General features: G+C 36.1%; 1 protein-coding gene across 1 annotated transcript; it reads left to right on the top strand.

Moving 5' to 3' along the window:
- The first annotated feature begins 107 nt into the window (after positions 1–107).
- On the top strand, positions 108–21,710 carry RPF1 (ribosome production factor 1 homolog). The gene is made up of 9 exons (NM_001309177.1): positions 108–356; positions 1,837–1,893; positions 7,148–7,228; positions 13,958–14,053; positions 14,634–14,787; positions 19,741–19,823; positions 20,242–20,423; positions 20,633–20,759; positions 21,379–21,710. Exons 1-9 carry the CDS (start codon positions 129–131, stop codon positions 21,418–21,420), a joined length of 1,050 nt encoding a protein of 349 aa, NP_001296106.1. The 5' UTR covers positions 108–128; the 3' UTR covers positions 21,421–21,710.
- Positions 21,711–22,318: the final 608 nt, after the last annotated feature.

The following is a 22,318-nucleotide window of genomic DNA, read 5'->3' as shown; positions in this document are numbered from 1 at the left end:
GGCTAAGCTCGCGAGGCATTCTACATTTTCCTTTAAGAACTTTTCCGACCCGGAAATAAAAGTTTAAAGGAGGAGGTCAAAGGACAAAGCTATTTCCGTTTCCGTACAGACACCAAGGAGGAAACACCATGGCGAAGGCCGGGGATAAGAGCGGCGGCAGCGGAAAGAAAGCCTTAAAACGAAAAGCCGCTACCGAAGAACCTCAAGAGGCTGCAGTCGCTGAAGATGGGGCAACGGAAAGCGGGGTCCAACCCCCGAAAGCGGCTGCCTTTCCCCCAGGCTTCAGCATCTCGGAGATTAAGAACAAACAGCGGCGACACTTGATGTTCACGCGGTGGAAACAGCAGCAGCGGAAGGTACGAGGCGGGGGGCGGAAGCGGCAGAACGCATGCGCGGTTTTCCCTCCGCGCGGGAGTGGGTGGGTGGTGGTGTTGCGTGGTGGTGTTGCACATGCGCGGTCACCCCTACCTAGGGTCCCGGGCAGCGGTGAATAATCCGGTAGAGTAAGAGAGTAAGGCTGTTGTGTCCTGCCGTCCTTGCCCTGCTTTGGGGACTTTTTCTAGGTTCAGCTTTTTGCCTAAGCGTCAAGGATTCCCTTCCTTACGGCTCATTCCGAGAGTCCTGGGCTGAGAATGAAAGCGAGAGGTGCTGCTCTCTTAGTGGAAATTACCCGCTCCTGACCAGGAGGCAGAAGTCTCCGTGTCCCCGCTCACCGCGGCCGCCTACCGTTGGTTAATTGCAGGAATTCGTAATACAGGGAGTACAGAAATCCAAAATGGTGTTTCTCTGATTCCTGCAGCAGCTCTTAGCCGAAATTAGTCCTGTAAAGTTCCTAGTAATTGTACTTACTCTTCACACTGTTATCCTCATACTGTTCTGGGAGGTAAACAGATAGGAAGAGAGAAAAACAAAGCCCAAGGTCACAGTGCTCATTTGTGGTTAAACTGCGATTAGAAGCAAGCATTTGCTTATTCTTGGCACATCATACAAGTTCACACACACGATGTTCTTTTTATTTGCCTACCTCCTCTTAGATTTTTTGAGGCCCTGAACTAAGTGTTAATCATCATAAGTGCCAAAGTGCTATTGGAGTATATAGAAGGAGCATCTAACCCATTCTGGTGTGCGAGTTGGGGAAAAAGTGTCTTAGAAGACTTCTGGGGAGTGTAATTTCCGATCTGAGACCTGATGGATTGAGAGTAAACAGACACTAGGAAAAAAAAAGTATTCTCTATTGTGTGTCAAGCATTCTGTTCAGAAATCTCCAGAAGATACAGATTTACAGTACGAACAATGCTAACTCACCTTGCAAGTTCTTAATAATTTTAAAAGCATGCTTTGGTTATACAATATGTCAGTAACCAGGAATGGTTTTATTGTAAACAACTTGAAAACTCATCTCCCATTCGCATTTGTTTCTAGTGCTTTTCAAGAGAAGCAACCAGCATAGCCCGGCGTTTCTTTAGGATGCAACTTGCTAGGAATGCAAAACAAAGCAACAAAAACTTAACTTGTTTGGATATATGTTTTGCACTTTCACTTAATTTGAGGTTTCACAGCAAAAGATAAAACTAGTGAAATTTTAAATATTCAGACTCGCCAATTTAGATTTTTTTCGAAGAAGCAAGATCTTTGTTAAAGAAATCATATTATTGGCCAGCTTATTTAGTTTATAATAACTTAGGTATGAAAATCTGGGTCAGGATTTTTTTTTTGCTACATTACAAAGATTGCTCAGGTTAAGTATTCATAGCATTTGTAATTTGTAGCTTCAGTATGTGTTTGTGATGTGACTGGTGGTTTCTCAAATTGTTCTTTTTTTTTTTAACCCTTTAGGAAAAGTTGGCAGCTAAGAAAAAACTTAAGAAAGAGAGAGAGGCTCTTGGTGATAAGGTAAATTAAAAAAGCGCCATCTGCTTTCTGTCTTATATTAAGGAATGCTCCCTGATATTTATGTTAAATCACTCATTTAAAATTTATTATGAAATATTTCATTTGTATAAAAATAATAAACCCTTTTCTTTCCTTTACTCAGCTTAAGAAATAATGCATTAGCAAATAATATTCAAAGCCCGTTGTGTGCTTCTTCCTGATTGCTTTCCCCTCCAAAGATAACCACTCATGAAATTGCTGTTTATTGTTCCCATGCACTTCTTTATTACCTTTACTTTGTGTGTTTGGGTCCCTAAACAATAAACACAATGGTGATGTTTTGCATGTTTTCAACATTTCACGTAAATGGTATGTATACTTCAACTTCCTTATTTTACTTAACTTTATGTGTTTGAGAGGAAAGACACATCTCCCTGACTTTGGGAATGAAGAAACTCCCCAATTTAGGTCATTAGCTGGAGTTCTTGTGACTTGAAGCAAGGGCTCTTTGTCAGGCAGGGCTGGGGAAAGGCAGGACAGAGCCCCTTCTGTTATAGGGTTGGGGTGTGTGAGAATGAGAGCTGACACACAGGATATGAGTCTGAAGAGCGAGAATGGGAAGTGGGAGGAAGGTGAGATACCTGGATAGATTATGGCAAAGAAGAGAGCAGAGAGAATGCATCAAGAAAGGATTTGGCTATTTTTGTTGTATTGATAAGAAGTGAAACCTTTCTATTGAAAATTTTTAAAAGAACTGCTAAATATTTCTACATTATTGCACAGCTAAGTTATTTTCATTTTATTTATAATTCTAGGTTATGATTTACACTTGCAAAATTTTAAAAACATACAATTCTTCCACTCTCATCTCTTAAGATGAGGTACCAAGTAAGGATAAGGGAAGGGAAAAATATAAAGACTGTATCCAAATGGAAAATCTCTGCTTTTCCATGCATTCTCTTAATAGTATTAGGTTAAATGACATGAAATTGCCAATATTAGACTGTTTTGACCTGCAAAATCCTGTAAAGCAATATTAGTCTCTTTTTAACTCTCAATAATCAGTCAATTATGGCAAACTAATATGCTGATTACCATTTGAAAATATCACCATTCTTTTTATTATTAATTTTTTTTATTGCAGTAACATTGGATTATAACATTATATAATTTTCGGGTGTACATCGTAATGTATTTCTAATTCTGTGTAGACTACATCATGTTCACCACCCAAAGACTAATTATAATCCATCACCACACACGTGCGCCTAATCACCCTTTTCTCCCTCCTCTCTCCCCCTTCCCCTATGGTAATCTCTGTTGCTGTGTGTTTGTTTGTTGTTGTTTTTGTCTTCTACTTATGAGTGAGATCATCTGATATTTGACTTTCTCCTCCTGACTTATTTCCCTCGGCATAATACCCTCAAGGACCATCCATGTTGTCACAAATGGCCAGATTTCATCATTTCTTATGGCTGAGTAGTATTCCATTATGTATATATACCACATCTTCTTTATCCATTCGTCCCTTGATGGGCACCTAGGTTGCTTCCAAGTCTTGGCTATTGTGAATAAGGCTGTGATGAACATAAGGGTGCATGTATCTTTATGAATTTGTGTTTTCAAGTTCTTTGGATAAATACCCAGCACTGGAATAGCTGGATCATATGGTAGATCTATTCTTAATTTTCTGAGGATACTCCATACTGTTTTCCATAGTGGCTGCACCAGTTTGCACTCCCACCAGCAGTATACAAGGGTTCCTTTCTCTCTACATCCTTTCCAATGCTTATTGTTTCCTGTCTTGTTAATTACAGCCATTCTGATGGGATTGAGGTGATATCTCCTTGTGGTTTTGATTTACATTTCTCTGATAGTTTTTTTTTTTTGAGGAAGATTAGCCCTGAGCTAATTACTGCCAGTCTCCTCTTTTTTTGCTGAGGAAGACTGGCCCTGAGCTAACATCCATGCCCATCTTCCTCTACTTTATATGTGGGACGATTACCACAGCACGGCGTCCCAAGTGGTGCCATGTCCGCACCTGGGATCCGAACCGGCGAACCCCAGGCTGCCAAGAAGCGGAATGTGCACGCTTAACCACTGTGCCACTGGCCCGGCCCCTCTTCTCCTGATTGTTAGGTTGTTTTTTCATTTTGTCGATGGTTTCCTCTACTGTGCAAAAGCTTTTTAGTTTGACGTAGTCCCATTTGTTTATTTTTTTCTACTGTTTCCCTTGCCCAGTCAGACATGTTATTTGAAAAAATGCTGCTAAGACCGATGTCAAAGATCATACTGCTTATGTTTTCTTCTAGAAGTTTCATGGTTTCAGATCTTACATTCAAGTCTTTAATCCATTTTGAGTTGACTTTTGGGCATGGTGTAAGATAATGGTCTACTTTCATTCCTTTTTTTTTTCCCCTAGATTGGCACCTGAGCTAACAACTGTTGCCAATCTTTTTTTTTTTTTTTCGCTTTATCTCCCCAAATCCCCCCCGTACATAGTTGTATATCCAGTTGCAGGTCCCTCTAGTTGTGACATGTGGGACGCCGCCTCAACGTGGCCTGACAAGTGGTGCCATGTCGGCGCCCAGAATCTGAACCCGTGAAACCCTGGGCCGCCACAGCGGAGCCTGTTAAGTTAACCACTTGGCCGTGGGGCTGGCCCCTACTTTCATCCTTTTGCTTGTAGCTCTCCAGTTTTCCCAACAACATTTATTGAAGAGACTCTCCTTTCTTCATGGTATGTTCTTGGCTCCCTTGTCGAAAATTAGCTGTCCACAGATGTGTAGGTTTATTTCTGGGCCCTCAATTCTGTTCCATTGATCTGTGTGTCTCTTTTTGTGCCAGTACCATGCTGTTTTGGTTACTATAACTTTGTAGTATAGTTTGAAAGCAGGGAGTGTGATACCTCCAGCTTTGTTCTTTTTTCTCAGGAATCCTTTGGCTATTCGGGGTCTTTTGTTGTTCCATATAAATTTTAGGATTCCTTGTTCTATTTCTCTGAAAAATCTTGTTAGAACTTTGATAGGGATTGTGTTGAATCTAGATTGCTTTAGGAACTATGGACATCTTAACTATGTTAATTCTTCCAGTCCAAGAGCACGGAATATCTTTCCATTTCTTTCTGTCTTCTTCAGTTTCTTTCAACTATGTTTTATAGTTTTCTGTATACAGATTTTTCACTTCTTTGGTTAAGTTTATTCCTAGGTATTTATTCTTATTGTTGCGATGTAATGGAAGTGTATTCTTAATTTCTCTTTCTGCTACTTTGCTTTTAGTATATAGAAACAACTGATTTATGTATGTTGATTTGGTACCATGCAACTTGACTGTATTCATTTATTATTTCTAAAAGTGTTTTAGTGGATTCTTTAGGGTTTTCTATATATAAAATCATGTCATCTGCAAATAGTGACAGTTTCACTTCTTTTCCAATTTGGATCCCTTTTATTTCTTTTTCTTGCATGATTGCTCCAGCTAGGACTTCCAATACTGTGTTAAATAAGAGTGGTGAAAGCGAGCATCCTTATCTTGTTCCTGTTCTCAGAAAGATGGCTTTCAGTTTTTCCCATTGAGAATGATATTAGCTGTGGGTTTGTCACATATGCCCTTGATTATGTTGAGGTATTTTCCTTCTATGTCCATTTTATTTAGTTTTTATCATAAATGGATGCTGTATCTTGTCAAATGCTTTCTCTGCATCTATTGAGATGATCATGTGATTTTTATTCTCCATTTTGTTAATGTAGTATATCATGTTGATTGATTTGTGGATGTTGAACCATCCCTCCATCCCTGGAATAAATCCCACTTGATCATGGTGTATGATCTTTTTAGTGTAATGTTGTGTACGATTTGCTAGTATTTTGTTGAGGATTTTTGCATCGATGTTCATCAGTGATATTGGCCTGTAATTTTCTTCTTTTGTGTTGTCCTTGTCTGGTTTTGGTATCAGGATAATGTTGGCTTTGTAAAATGAGTTAGGAAGCTTCCCCTTCTCTTCAATTTTTTGGAAAAGTTTGAGAAGGATAGCTATTAAGTCTTTGAATGTTTGGTAGAATTCACCAGGGAAGCCATCTGGTCCTGGACTTTTATTTTGGGAGAGGTTTTTGATTACTGTTTCAATCTCCTTACTGGTGATTGGTCTCCTCAAATTCTCTGCTGCTTCTTGATTCAGTTTTGGATGGCTGTATGATTCTAAGAATTTATCCATTTCTTCTACATTATTCAATTTGTTGGCATACAGCTTTTCATAGTTTTCTCTTATAATCTTTTGTATTTCTGAGGTGTCTGTTGTAATTTCTCCTCTTTCATTTCTGAACTTATTCATTTGAGCCTTCTCTCTTTTTTTCTTAGTGAGTCTAGCTAAAGGTTTGTCAATTTTGTTTATCTTTTCGAAGAACCAGCTCTTGGTTTCATTGATTTCGAAAATATCACCCTTCTTGTTTTTTGGACTGAAAGATGACTTCCTAGAACTGCCTCCTTTAAAAACTTACTTAAAACTTAATATTTGTTTCATAGAGTAGTAAGAAATAAAATCCCAAATAGATCAGCAGTTCAGATTTCTTCATACCACTGTTAGTGTACATATATTTTGAATTAGTTTTAGTTAACATATGCTTACAATTCTGTATTCCTGCTCCTTAACAGTTCATTTGCACAATTTTCTGGTCTAAGCTGAGTGTGTGTGATTGCTGATTCTAACCGTATTCTGTAGTGTTGAAGTGCCACAGTCATGACCCTGTGATTGGACATTTGCCCTATTTGCTGTTCACTTCCATTAACTACAGTGATATTACACATTTCTTTGGATAAATTGCTCCCCTCTTTTATTCCTTACCATAAATCCCCCAAACTGGAATTACTAGTTCAGCAGATAGAAATAGATTTGTAGCTTTTGTTATATATTTCTGAATAGCTTTCCGGAAGTATTGGAACAAAGCTGCATATATGTGTACTTTTGTAATTTTTTCCTTTCTGTTTGATATTTTTCTTCTTGGTGGATGATTATTTTGATCCCCGTTTCTTCTCTTTGCTGCCTCTGCCTGGTTTGAAGCCATTTCATTTGGTGTTGGCAGTTCCTCCAGTTTGCATGTATCTCTGCTCAGAGTTAAAACCCTCTTGATGTCATTAGGATTGATGTAGCAGTGGGTTGAAGTGAGCAACAGATTGAGTTTTAGATTTGTTTGCAGATTTCTGTTATTCTTTCCCAGCCGTAATGAAAAATTATTAATGTAAAATGCTTCTAAAACCTACTCTTTTTTCTTTTATTTAGGCTCCACCAAAGCCTGTACCCAAGACCATTGACAACCAGCGAGTGTATGATGAAACCATAGTAGACCCTAATGATGAAGAGGTAATGTTAGACATCTTAAATAAATTTGGATGACCCCACTTGATAAATTACCTATTCATATGTTGACATTTAATTTAAAGTACTGGCTGGTCAAGTTGTATAATGGAGTGATTCAGCTATATTGTTGGCATATTATCTTATTATTTGCTGTAGATTATTTTATAAGTGAATTTCCCAGTAATGGTATAGAAAAAGGCAGTAATTGTTTATATTCTAGAAATGTATTATATTTTATGCCTAGGTAAAGTTTTTGTCATTTAATCTCTGTATAGTACTTCAAGTGTTTCTTTTAGTACTTTTTGCTTTTGAGGAAGATTAGCCCTAAGCTAACTGCTGCCAATTCTCTTCTTTTTGCTGAGGAAGACTGGCCCTGAGCTAACATCCGTGCCCATCTTTCTCTGCTTTATATGTGGGATGCCTACCACACCATGGCATGCCAAGTGGTGCCATGTCCGCACCTGGGATCCGAACTGGCGAACCCCAGGCCACCAAAGAGAAGATAACCTTTTAACAAAGACTTGAAGGATGTGAAGAAATTAGCCGTCTTTGAGTGAAAAGTACTCCAGGATCAGGGAGCAGCCAGTGCAAAAGCTCTAAGGCAGGGGTATGCTTAGTATGTTTTTGAGGCACAGCAAGGAGGCCAGCAGGCTAAAATTAAGTGAGCAAGGGGGAGGGTTGTAGAAGAGGTGCCAGAAAAGTATGGGAAAAGGAAGAGGCTGGATCAGTGACTTCATTGGCCATCATGAGGACTTTGGCTTTTACACTTAGGGAAATGAGGAGCCATTAGATGGTTTGTTTCTGTTTTGTTTTTGGGGTTCCTTTTGTGAAGAAAATTGGGCCTGAATTTAACCTCTTTTTGTCTGAGGAAGATTGTCACTGAGCTAATAGCTGTACCAACCTTCCTCTGTTTTGTATGTTGGATGCTGCCACAGCATGGCTTGATGAGCAGTGTGTAGGTCTGCGCCCAGGATTCAAACCAGCAAACCCTGGGCTGCCAAAGTGGAGCACGCAAACTTAACCACTACACCACCGGGTGGCCCCCATTGTATGGTTTTGAACAGAGGAGTGATATGGTCGGACTTAATTTTTAAAAGTAGTCGATTGCCATACTGAGAATATAATTAGAGAGGTAAACAGACTAGTTAGGAAGCTACTGAAGTAATCCAGGAAAGACATAATGATGATGATGACTTGGACCAGGGTGGTTACAGTGAGTGTTGAGAATTAATCTGATTCTGAGGTTTTGAGGGGTTTTATAGGTGCGTTTTGAAATTAGAGTCACTAGAATTTTTTGATAGATTGGATAAGGGGCGTGAGTGAAAAAGGATTCAAAGATGGTATTCAGGTTTTTCCCCGAGCAGTTAGAAGCATGGAATTGTCATTGATGAGATATGGAAGAGGTCTTGGCTGGAGATAAATTGGGAATCGTAGGCATAAATGTAAAAGTTTCTCTAAATATTTGCTTAGTGGAGAATTTGTTGGGTCATGGGGTGTGTAAATGTTCAACTTTACAAGATAGTGCCAAAATGTTTTCCAAAGTAGTGGTTGTATCATTTCTGTACTCCCGTGGTATAAGAGTAGTTCCTGGTCATCCACATTCAGACTTGTGATAAAGAGCTAACTCACTGTGGTTGAGTTTGCATTTCCCTGATTCCTAGTGTGATTGAGCATCTTTTCATGCATTTACTGTTTTCAATAGAGATATGTCCAGCTTATGTCTTTTGCCCACTTTTCCATACGATAGTGTATTTTACTGATTTGTAGAACTTTATAAACTAAACTTTCATAATTGTTACAAGTATCTTCCAATTTATAGATTCTCTTTTTTACTTTCTCTATGATGTCTTTTGATGAACAAAAGTCGTTAATATAGTTAGGTTTTAAACTTTTAAAATATTTAGTGCTTTTTGCCATATTTAAAAAATCTTTCTCTATCCTGTGATCATATGTTCTCATATTTTTTTCTAAAAGAATTGAAGAGTTGCCAGCACATTTATGTACTTAAGCGTCAAGAATTGATTTCTCTGCTGGTGTGAGAAAGGAAACCAATTTCTTTCTTTCCTCCCCTGCCCTCCCTCTCCTCTCCCCATATATCACCAGTTTCTCCAGCACCGTTTTTGGAGTAGTGCAACCTTTCCCCACAGTGAATTGTAGTGCTTTGTCATATATCAGGTGTCTGTATCTGCTTGGCCTTTTTCCGGGCTTTCTGTTTGCTTAAGTCAATTTGTCACTGTATCAGTTTTTCACTTTCTTAATTATTTAGCTTCATGGTAAGTTTTGATATCTTTTAGGGCAAGAAGCCTCTCCCCACCCCCATCCTCAGATCCCTCTCTTCAGGAGTGTTCTCTGCACTTTTGTCCTTCACATAAAATTGTAAATTACTCTATATCAGGTCAGTTTGAGGATCCCTCTGTGTATTGCTTCATTTAGGTCTTCTTTAAATACTGAAAATATTTCAATGAATTTCATAATTTTCTTCATACAGGTTTTACACATAAATCTCGTGAGAGCTATTCCTGATTATTTTATTTTTTTATTAGTGTAAATTGCATCTCTTTGAAAATTGTTCTATTTGCTGGTTTATAAAAATAGAGTTGATTTTTGGATGCTGATCTTCCAACCAGTAGTTTACCAAATTCATTTCTAATAATTTGTCTGAATATTGTTTTCATTTCATGTTTAGATAATCATTTCTGCAAATAAGTTTTGTTTCTTACTTTCAACCCATTAACAGTTTTCATTTCTCCCCCTGCCCCACTTTTGTGCTGTCTAGAACCTCCAGCATAATGTCAAATAAATAGATAAAGCAATAGTGGCATCTGCACCATGTTCCTGATTTTAAAGAGAATACTTCTAATGTGTCATTATTAATATTTGTGCCATTAATGGTAGATTATTCTTATGAATTAAGGAAATTACATTTATTCTCTTTTTGCTGGATTTTTTTGTTTTATCATGAATGGATATAGATTGTTATCAGATGCTTTTTTGCAAATATTGAGATAATTATGCACTTTTTCTGCAAATATTGAGAAGAGTGTGTAGTTTTTCTCCTTTATTGCACTATGAAGTAAATGAAATAGATTCTCTAATGTTAAACCTCTTTTACATTTTTGGGGTAAATCCAGTTTACCTATAATGTTTTATCTTTTTTAATGCATTGTTTTGGTTTGTAAATACTTTGCTTAGAATATGTACATCTGTTCATGAGTGAGACTGCAGTAATGTCCCCTTTTCATTCCTAATATTATTCACTTGGGCTTTTCACCAGAGATGTATCCATTTTGTTATTCTTTTCAAACTAGTTTTTTCTTTGATCCTCCTTGTTGAATCTTTGTTTTCTAATTCGTTTATATCTCCCCTTATCTTTATTGTTTATTTTCTTCCACGCTATGAGTTTATTCTGTCTTTATGTATTTGATTAAATAGCTCATTTTTCATCTTCTTTTCTAAGTAAGGCCACAAAATTCCCTGTAAGAACCACTTTTGGTATATCCTACAAGTTTTAAGATGTGTTACTTTCATTATTGTTCACATCTTCAGTATCTCTTTTAATGGAAGATGTGTTGATTTCTTGTAATTTCATTAGTTTTTTGCTTGATGTATTTTTTTATTTCATTAGTTTTCTCCTGATCCTTATTATTTCTTTTCTTCAGGGTTTCATTTGCTCTTCTTTTTCTAGCTTCTAAGGATAAAAACTTAGATTATACTTTTCTTTCTTTCTAATATAATCAAAGAAACCTCGGGTTTTCCCCGTGAGCACTACTTCAGCCACATCCCATAAATTTTGATGTGTTTGTTGTGTTTTCATTCTGTTCAAGATACTTTGTGATTTCTTCTTTGGCTCATCAATTTTTAAGAAGTGTGTTGTTTAATTTCCAAATATTTGAGGATTTCCCAGATTTCTTTCTGCTGTTGATTTCTGATTTAATTTTATTGTGGTTGTGGAACATACTTTGTTTGATTTTAGTCCTCTTCAATTAAAGAAACTGTTTCATGTCCTAGCATATGATCAATTCTGGAGAATGTTCTGTGTGTACTGGAAAAATGTATATTCTCCTGTTTTGAAGTAGATTGCTGTAAGAGTTGTTTCAAGTTGATTAATTGTGTCTTATATGTTCTTGCTGAATTTCTGCCTAGTTTTATCAGTTACTGAGAGAGGAGTATTGACATTTCCAACTGTAATTGTTTATTAATTTCTTCCATTCCTGTTTTGTTTCATGTCTTTTGGGGGCTTCTTTTATTAGGTGCATATATATTTATAATTCTTATATCTTCCTGATGTGTAGACCCATAATCCAATATAAAATGCCCCTTATTGTCCCTAGCAATATTTCTTTTCTTAATGTCCATTTGTCTGATGTATATATAGCTACTTAAACTGTCTTATAGTTACTGTTTGCATAATATATCTTTTTTTTTCTGTGCTTTTACTTTCAGTCAATTTGTCTTTGAATTTGAAGTGTCACTTACCGATAGCAGGTGGTTTGATATTGTTTTTTTATTCAGTCTGACAATTAATATTTAATGTTGATTATTGATGTAGATTTCCATCTGCCGTTTTGCTGTTTTTTAACATATCTTATGTCTTTACTTTTCTCCTGTTCCTCCTTGACTGCTTCCCTTTTTTATTAAATATTTTTTAGTATGGTATTTTAATTCCTCTTGATCATTTAAGCTATATTGAGTTTTTTTTAGCAGTTGCTCTAGGAATTACAACATGCATCTTTAATTTATCACAATCCATCTAGGTAAATATATTGACATAATTCTGGTAAAATATAGCAAGTTTGCATCAGTATAGCTTCATTTCTTCTGCTATTGTGCTGTTATTGTCATTTGTACATAAGTCTGTGTTGTAATTACTGCTTTAAACAATCTCATGTTTTTTAAAAGAAATTAAGAGTGTACAGACACACACAGTCTTACGTGTTTACTTTCGTATTTACCATTTACAGTGCTCTTCTTTTCTTCCTCTGGATCTGAGTTACCACCTGGTGTCAATTTCTTTCAGCTTGAAGGATTTCTTTAAGTCTTTGTTTATGTTGCAGATCTAATAGCTAATTATTTCAGTTTTTGTTTATCTGAAAATGTGCTTATTTTGCCTTTATTTTTGAAAGATAATTTTGCAGGATGTAGAATTCTTGGTTGGCTTTTTTCTTTTAGTACTTTGAAAATATTCCATTGTATTTTGATCTTCATTATTTCTGATGAGAAATCAGCCATTAATCATCATTTCCCTCTATATGATTTATGTTTCTCTTATTTCTTTCAAAATTTTCTCTGATTTTGGGTTTTAGCAGTTTGACTCTGATGTGTTGAGGTATTTTTTTTTCTTTTCATCCTATGTGAGGTTTGTTGAGCTTGGATCTGTAAGTTATAGAATTTTTCATCAAATTTGGGGAGTGTTCAGCCATTATTTCTTCAAAATATTTTTTTCTGCCCCTTTCACTCCTCTCTTTCTGGGAATCCCTTTTCACACACTGTTGAAATGGTTAACGTTGTCCTGCAAGTTTCTCCAGCTTTGCCCCTTTTTCTATGATTGTTTTCTCTGTTGTTCAGATTGGGTAATATTTATTAATCTTTTTTCTAGTTCGTTGATCTTTCTGCTTTCTCGGATATGCTATTAAGTCCATATTCTCCTTTAATTCCTTGAATATATTTATTATAGCTGCTTTGAAATTTTTACTAAATTCAACATCTGCACCCACTCAGAATCAGTTTTTATTGACTGCTTTTTTCCTGATTATAGATCATACTTTCCTGTTTCTTTGCATATCTGATGTTTGGCTGAAAACTGGACATTTTAGATAGCATATTGCAGTATCTTTGGATTGTTTTCTTTTTAAAGCATTATTGGGCTGTTCTGTTTTACTAGTTTGCCTAGACTTAAACTGTGGAATCTGTTTCCCTGACAGTGGCACTGTCTCCACTTATTTTTTTTTTATTGTTATTTTTAACCTGACTCTATACAAGATTATCCCTGTGTGTAGGTGGCTTAATGGTCATCCAGTGATTTGGACAGAGGTTGTGTTGACACGCCTTGAGCCACTAAGACATACATACCTTCTGCCAACTGAGCTGTGTGTATTGAGGAATTCATTCAAAACTGGAGCCAGTTCTCACGTTTCCCTTGCTTTTCGTGTGTGCTGGATTCTCAGGTCTCTCCCATTTGGAGTTTAACTGTCAACTAGACATTTGTGGAGAGATTATCTCAGCCCCTCTATGGCTGTTTCACTTCCAGAGCTTTCCTTTAAATATCTCACTGGTCCACACCTACCCTGAATTGGGCCTTTAACCTTAGACTGGCAAAGCTAGGGTTTTCATACCCACACCTCCTCCCACCCTGAATTGCGTCCACCACCTCTGGATTTAAGATTGCTGGTTCTTGTCTACCATCAGACCTGAAGTTACTGTTTTCACCAAGTTGGTGTGGGAAATGGAATAGCTCTTGGCAAGATTCTCATCTACAGCTATAGCCATTTTTCAGGAATAAATGGATCTCAGTTTGTGTCCTGAAATTGTTTTTGACATTTTTTTCCAGTTTTATACTGTATTCTACAGAGAGGAAATCACCCAACCTCTTCATATTGCCATTAACATTAAGTCCCACCCAGGCTTTACTTAAATCCACTATCAGCTAGGTAGTTATTGTCATAGAATCCGTACTTTTAAAATTCTGACCCAGTATAGAGTATTTGATGTAAAATTATCTCTTTCTGTTCTCAGGTTGCTTATGATGAAGCTACAGATGAATTTGCTTCTTACTTCAACAGACAAACTTCTCCCAAGATTCTCATCACAACATCAGATAGACCTCATGGGGTAATAAGTATATCAATTAGTACAGTCCTTGAATCCCTAATTTCCTTTTATTACTTAGACTATTTAAAAGAACTTGTTTAGAAGAGTTAATTATTAGATTAACTCTTCAGATAAGCTAAATAAAATGTAGTACTGGTGATGTGTGGTTCACTAAGCATTGATTCTTCAGGATAGGGTTTCTCAGCCTCAGCAATGTTAACATTTTGGGCTGTATAATTTTTGTTATGGGAGTTGTCCTGTTCATTATAGGATGTTTAGCAGCATCCCTGGCCTCTATCAGCTAGATACCAGTAGCAGCCATCGCCCCCACCACCACTAGTCGTAACCACCGAAAATGTTTTCAGACATTGCCAAATGTCCCCTGGTGGGGCACAATCACCCCAAGTTGAGAATCACTGCTTTAGGATGATCAGCCTTTGATAAAGCATGAAACACTGTTCAGATTTCATTCTTTCCCTAGTCTTGCTCTCTGTTAATAATACTACCTAACAGTAATCGTTACTCCTTTCCTTACAAATGTATACCATGTAAGATTTTTTTCTTTTTCACTTTTGAGCATTTTTGCTATTTTGTTTTACAGAGAACTGTACGACTCTGTGAACAGCTGTCCACAGTTATACCAAACTCACATGTTTATTATAGAAGAGGACTGGCTCTGAAAAAGATTATTCCACAGTGCATATCAAGAGATTTCACAGATCTGATCGTTATTAATGAAGATCGTAAAACACCAAGTATCCTTTGTTTTTTAAAGAAGTTTTCCTGTCTTCACCTTCATTTGAAATATGTTTAAAAGAATAAAGAAATGTCCCCTATAACTTTCAAAACATAGTTTTAAAGTAGAAAATTATGTATCTCTATCCAAGATTCTGTGAACTAGTTTTTCCTCTCCTTTCAGCAGACATTCATCAAGCACAGGCTACAGGGAAGACATTATTTTAATCCTTAGTAAAAGATGTGGAGATAAACAAGAGACAGCTTCTGGGAATTCGTAATCTAGTAGGATAAAATAGACATGTAAACTAAGAAAACTAAAATATGAGTAGTACAATTAAAGAGAGAAATATAGGAGACAGTGCAAACTCTGACTGTAAAATCTGCCCTGAGGATATCAGAGAGGAAGGACTTGACAGAGAAAGATGCTTAAGCTCAGCTACGTGGATAAGGGTGAATGAGGTGGATAAGACAGAGAAAGAGTGTCCAGTGCAGAGAGAAGACCATAATTGAAAGATAGAGGTGTGAAATAGCTCACTCAGTTGGGGATCTGCAAATAATTTGATATGGCTAGATTTTATGTTGCAAGAGACGGTATCACAGGATTGCGTTTTGAGCCCTTATTGTATATTTGCCAGTGTTTCAGATACCAAGAGTAATCTCTCCTTTTTCTATGAGTCTCAGATTCAAGGTGAATGTGTCACTTAAACCCACTATATGACTTGTTTTGAGATAAGAGATCACATAAAGGATGCCTAGATTTGTTCTTGTGATTGCTATTGTTTTACTTATTTATCGAATGGTGGCTGTGAATTAAGTGACTTTAAACATGATCAGTTAAATGGGTCAACATTATTAAAATTAAGAATTTGCAAAAAACATAGATAGGACTTTCCTACTGTCAGGATAATGTATATATTTTCTAAGTAAGTAAATATATATATATATATAATGGTTTAAAAGCTACTTTTTAAAAATCTAAGTAACTTTTATGGCTTTTCTTGTTTTTACTGGAAGTTAGTGACATTATCCACTTGTACTAGTTGCTTTCCAGGAAATAAAATAGACTTAAACTAGCTTTGAAATGTGGTGTTTTGTTGGCCATATTTTGATTTGGCTTGGATTGTGGGTTAATATACCAAAGTAACTAAATTTCTTAAATACTTAACTATTCCAGAAAAGATCTATTTTTAAGGTAGTTGCTGCCCTTTTTAGAGCTACCCCTCGAAGTAAAGTGGCAGGGTCAGTTTTCCTCTCTTTATTTTTGGCAGTTAAAAAATCATCGTCATTTCAAGGCTACTAGTAACTTTTTGCTAAGAAGCAGATATTCATCAATTCAGTAAACATTCTATCCTTGTTTTATCTGAGGCATTTTACTATAGGTACATAAGTTTCACTTACACCATCTGTTGCCTTTAGAAAACTTAACATTCTCTTTTCTTTGTAAAATGGTATTGTCCTTTTACCTAAAATTTATTAATAGTTTTCTATTGGACACCTGGTAGGGTAAGTTAAGCATCAGATAATTAAGGTACCATCAGTATGCAGATCTGATTTTTATTAATGAAATAACTAAGTTAAATAATTTAATCTGAATATGAAATTGTCTACTCCCGTGCACATAAACATATATAAATATACACACACACACACACGCATACGTATGTATCCTAAGATTTTTGCATACAGAATTATACAGCAGTTTCTAAAAGTCCTAATGAATGGAATTTTTTAAAGTATAACGCTGCTTGGATGTGTTGGTTTTTATAATTTCAAAGATATTTCACTTTTCTGATATCCAGTAATGCAGCTGATGGCAAAGTATTGGTGAAAGACACTAGGAAATCAGACCTCTTAATTTGCTTTTGTCTTCTCTGTCAACAGAGAATGATCTTCAGACTAATAAGGACATTGGTAAGAGGGGATTGGAAGTCCATCTTGGATAAAGAGATTGTAAGATAAGGCCTAGAAACTCTGAATGAGGTCAGATATCCTGGCTTCAAAGAACCTGTGCGCAGACTTGTCAATGAAGACTGTGCTACTCTTTGAGGAAGATATGAGACAGGCAAATGGAGTTAGGATTTTTAAAGCACAGAGGGGGAAAGTGGACTACTGGTTAATCTTTGCTGTGATCCAGAAAAGAAATGTAGAATAATTAAAGAAAGAATAATTTGTAAGCACCTCATAGGAATAGTGGTGATTCTTAGAGACTCAACATGGGCTCAAAATAACAAATCATGACTGCTAATGATGACACTTGGAGAAAAGTTGAAAGAATTGAGAATATTCAGCCTGTGGGTGATTAGAATCTGGGAACATAACTGTCTAAAGATATGGGAAATGTTGAAGGGTAGAAATTTAGAGGAATGTAAATTTTTGACTTATTCTGGAAAAGAATTTTGTCAACTATCTAAACTGTAGCCTAGTGGCTTTGGGTCAGGCAGATGTGATGCCAAATACAGACTTTATTACTTGCTACTCTTGTGACTTGATACTCACTTTCTTGGCCACTAAGTTTTCTTATATTTTAAATGTAGGAAATAATACCTATCTTTAGGATTCCTACAGGATCACATTAAATGTATTGTTTCTAAGGCATAGTGCCTCACCTATAGTAGGCATTTCAGTAAATGTTGTGGTGTGGTGGGAAGCATGGAGGCTTTTCCTGGACAGACCTACATCCTATATTCATAATTTGTAAATGGAAATTTGAGATAGGATAATTCATTGTGCTATACTCTTGGCAGCTTTGAATGTTTTGCACTTCTGGCCTTTGGGTACTAAAAAGCCAATTTCACTTCAAGTCATCATGACAAACAAAATGCCTCTATACATTTCCAAATGTGGGCAGCTGCCAGTCAAGGGCCTGGGCACTGGTGTAATCCCACCCCAGTTGAGATCTACTGCCACTTACCTCTGAAACTTGAGCTAACTTACCTGACCCTTCTCTGCCTCTTTTCCTCATTATTGAAATAGGGATGACAACTCCTATTTTGCATGGTTTGTGTTGGAGACTAGAAGTAATATAAACAGACCTTTTTGTACAGTGCTGGTACTTAGGAATTCATAAGTTTGAATTTTGTAGTTTGCTTTTGACAGAAACCACAATTTAATGGGAATGTTCTAGAAAGGATTCAAGCATTGATTTAGGTTGCAAGAAATGACCTTTACCTCTCTTAACCCCCTTAGATTTTATGATTTTTTTTCAATTTGCAAATGATGAAATTGAACCCGTGGTGAATCTTTGAAAAGGAGGAAAGAATTCAAACAATTACTGATAATCTGCTATATGGTAGGCACTAGTATCTGTCAAAAACAGATCTGTCTTCCAAGAGCTAATGGATTAGTTGGGAAGAAAGGCATTTACATGACTATAACCCAAGTGACAAGTGCTATAGTTAGTAACAGTGAGAGCTGAGAGGATACAGAGCTTAATTTTGACTGTGTGAAAAGAGGTGGCATTTGAAGTGGGCCTTGATGAGTAAAATATTACAGGAATTTGAAATAGTACGAGCAAAAAATACATGATAGGATTAATGTGTATGGTGTCTAAGAGATTGTGTCAGTGCCTACCACTTAGGAAATAGCATGGGGAGACATAAGGGGAAACAAGTTAGGAACATAGTTTGGAGCCACATTGAGTGTCACACTGATGTCTTTATTCTGTAGATGAGTCTGGTGAGAGTAGCTTGAAATTAGCTGCAGCTGTCAAAACTCGAGGTATCTAGTTTGTTTTTCACGTAGCACATGAGAAACTATGATCCAGATCCAATGACACAGCAAAGTCCCATAGCTTACTTATAGAATGAAGGCCTAAATCCATACTTGATTTACAATCTGTTATAAGATGTACTTGAAATGGTAAGAGAGAGGGAAGACCATCCAGGATACTGTTTAATAATCTAGATGGAAAATCTCAAGGACCTTAACTAAGACAATTAACAGTAAGGGTAGAGGAGATGTACAAGTGAGGAACTTAGGAAGGTAAAAAGCAATAAATAGGATTTGGTAGGAGAGGAGGAAATTGAAGATAACCAATTTCATCATTGGATGAATGGGAGAGTGTAATGCCACTATAAAAAGATGGCAGTGTGTTTTGTAAAACTCATATTGTGTGGACATGATCTCCTTTTAAGGAGATGTGCAAAACAATCTCCTTTTAAGTTTCAGTATTTGAAAGAATCAAATTGTGCTACAAAGATTTGAGGAATGTTTTAAATAGGTAGTAATCTTAGTTTGCTGCATCTAGGATTTTTAAAACCCTTGGGCTGCTAACCCTGCTGAGTAAATAGGTGTCTTATATTTAATTTGTAGTTTAAAACTGAGTGTCTAGCACAATTCTCTGTTCATGGTAGACAATCAATAGATGCTTATTAGTTGGTTGATTTTAATTTGTGGTACAGTAATCTCAAGACTAAAAGCTTGTCTCTTGAGAAACACTAATAACCTTGATTTCAAGAAGAGAATTTAGGAGTATCTGGTCTTTTGGGATGATATTCAAAGATGACAGTATATCCTGATCTTACAAATGTATATATAAACTTATAGAAGTGTGCATTTTTAGGGTTATAAGGCCTCTGAACATTCTATTTACAACACTAAACTTATTCTAGAATCCCATCCTGTCTTATCATTCCTGTTAAGAGTAGTGGACCTTAAGTAGTTCTTTTTGTCTACTTTAGTTGAATGCTCAACATAACCCTATTGAGGGTGATGACCAGCTGTTTATCATATTTTGAAAAGAGAAAAAGTAAGACAACTATAGGTTAATGTTTTTCTGAGAGATTTAGGTTGACTTACGTGTCTCGAGTTTGGGGTATGGTAAGAAAATTTCCATTAACCCAGAGGAATACATGCACCCACCTATTCCTAGCTACAAATTTTAGGAGCCTTTGGGCATACAGAAGACCAGTGATTTAAACAATTTAAGATTTCGATTACAGAGTTCAGTGTGTTCTTAGCTTTATGAACAGATGGATTAATTTTGAGTCACTTGCCAAATGGCCCAACGGCTCATTTTAAAATGAGCAGCGTTCGTCTGCGTAAGGAAATTAAGGTAAGTTTTATGCATTCGATTGGCATTGGTCTCCTCATAGTATTTGACTGGCAGATACTTTTTTAGATCTGATTGATTTTAATAAGGGCATTTGCTCTCCTGATTAAACCAGTAGTTTTATCTACTGACAGTTTTCTTGTGAGATTGGAATTGAGTTATGGCAGACAGGCACATAGCTTCATTGCTAGAAATGTTACGTTGCTAATAGGACTTTCTTTTTGGTGCATTCACGGCATATAAAATAATTTTAGATACATCTTATTTCATGGGTTTGATAAGCCATCTGTGGTTGTCTGTCATTAATCAGAATAACTTTAAAATTTTTGAAATATTTTATCTAAATTCTAAAACTTGAAATTACAATGAGATAGTTTTGCCAATTAACTTAGTTATTGTGATTTTTTCATCATTTTTCTAGAGAAGAGGCAAGGACCCCACAGAACACATACCCGAAATAATTCTGAATAATTTTACAACACGGCTGGGTCATTCTATTGGACGTATGTTTGCATCTCTCTTTCCCCATAATCCTCAATTTATTGGAAGGCAGGTTGCCACGTTCCACAATCAACGAGATTATATCTTCTTCAGATTTCACAGGTGAGAAAGATACTTTAACTCCTTGGACTTTGGCTTCACTCATGAAATAGATTAGAAAACAGGATTATGTTGAAAATGTATTGTGATAAGTATTGAAAATGAGAAATAATTTAAAGTATCTTTTGAGCCCTGTCATAATGTTAAAGAAATAACACTTGGGTTAATTCAGACTAATTTCCTTAACTCTTTTATTTTCTTTACCTTTGAAGATACATATTCAAGAGTGAAAAGAAAGTGGGAATTCAGGAACTTGGACCACGTTTTACCTTAAAATTACGATCTCTTCAGAAAGGGACCTTTGATTCTAAATATGGAGAATATGAATGGGTCCATAAGGTATGTGCTTACTCTTTGAAAAGCCATTTAGATGATTGTAAAAGTATGGAATGAGAAGGAAACCATGTATTTTAAGCTTTAGGCATTTATACCTTAAGTTACACTTAAGAATTTCTTCCCCCATGAGCTAGAAAGAACTAATCTCTGATATGGTGTTTGAGTCTGGTGATTAGTCCTGATTCATCTGAAGTATCCTAAAGATCAGTAGTTCTCAAAGTGGGACCAGCAACAGCACCTAGAACCTGTTAAGAAGGCAAATTTTGGGGCCACAGACCTACTGAATCAGCAGCTTGAGGAGTGGGGACTCAGCAATCTGTTTATAAGCCTGTGTTACAACATGATTCTGCTGCATTCTTGAGAACTATTTCTATAGAGGTTTTGTAGAAGTTTGGAGATCATCATTTTAAATCATCAATGAAAACTTCAATATTTTAAAACATGTTTTGTCTAGTAAGCAATATTTCACTTAAGTATGATAAAATTTTACATACACATATATTTGAACAGTAATTTCCAATACCTTTATTTAGACCTAAAGACTCTTCAGTCTGAGACAAACCCATAGTTTTTTAGCACTGTTAACTATGTATTGTTTGTACTTTTTTCCCCTAACTTTCAGCCCCGGGAAATGGATACAAGTAGAAGAAAATTCCATTTGTAAAGTACTGAGGGAATAGTATTGGATTTTGCTGAAGAGGCGTATTTTTATTTTGTGACAGAAGACCTTTTTCAAAATGGCATTTACTGATTTCATAAACCTTCTTTCAAGCTGGACAAATTACCAGGTGCCATGAATTGCTACTCACGTTTATGTATCAGATACAAATAAAAGTCATTTTGGTGAGAGTTTATAAGTTGTAATTTAGGTTTCCTAAAACTTAAGTCTCTTATTTTTGGGTCATTGTGAGTAATTTCACTTGGAATCAAGATTCAAACTAACTTTCCCATTTGCTCTTTCACGGAACATGTAGGCTAGAGAGAAATACAGTGCTTGGTAAATACCTTGCAACCCCCTGGTTTTCTACCAGACTAATCTTGGATCAGGTACATAGTTTTAACTGTTTCCTGAATGAATATATTGGAAGCCAGATTTTTTAACATTCCCTTAAGCCTTTCAGAAGGGTAAAAATTTTAAAGCAAAATGGTTTACCAAAGACTTAAAGCAAAGCTGCAAATTATTAAAGCTAATCTTTGGTTCCTTTCTTCTTTCCACTTTGTACCTCATTACATTGTAGTTTAATACTCCAATCAGGAATTGTCTCAAGCTCTAGTTTTTCTTACATCCTCTAATGGAATTCTTAGGTCCAGTGTTTGCTCTACTATTCTTATTAGGAGAGCCGTCTGTTCTGAAGTAACTAACTTTTAGGTCTAATGGTAATATCCCTACAAAGGAGTTTATTAAAAATATTTGTTATTAAAACAAAACCCTGTAAATAACTCATGGATAGAAACTGTAGTATTATTATCAGCCTCTTCCTGACCCTTCAAAGAATAAAAGTTTGCCATTTACCTTTAATTCCCTAGCAATCTTGCAAATATAAGACATAAAGTTATGTGAG

Source organism: Equus caballus, chromosome 5 (assembly GCF_041296265.1).
Source record: "Equus caballus isolate H_3958 breed thoroughbred chromosome 5, TB-T2T, whole genome shotgun sequence".
NCBI classification, from domain to species: domain Eukaryota; kingdom Metazoa; phylum Chordata; class Mammalia; order Perissodactyla; family Equidae; genus Equus; species Equus caballus.
Note: the sequence above shows the minus strand (reverse complement) of the source record. Positions and strands in the feature narration are given on the sequence as shown.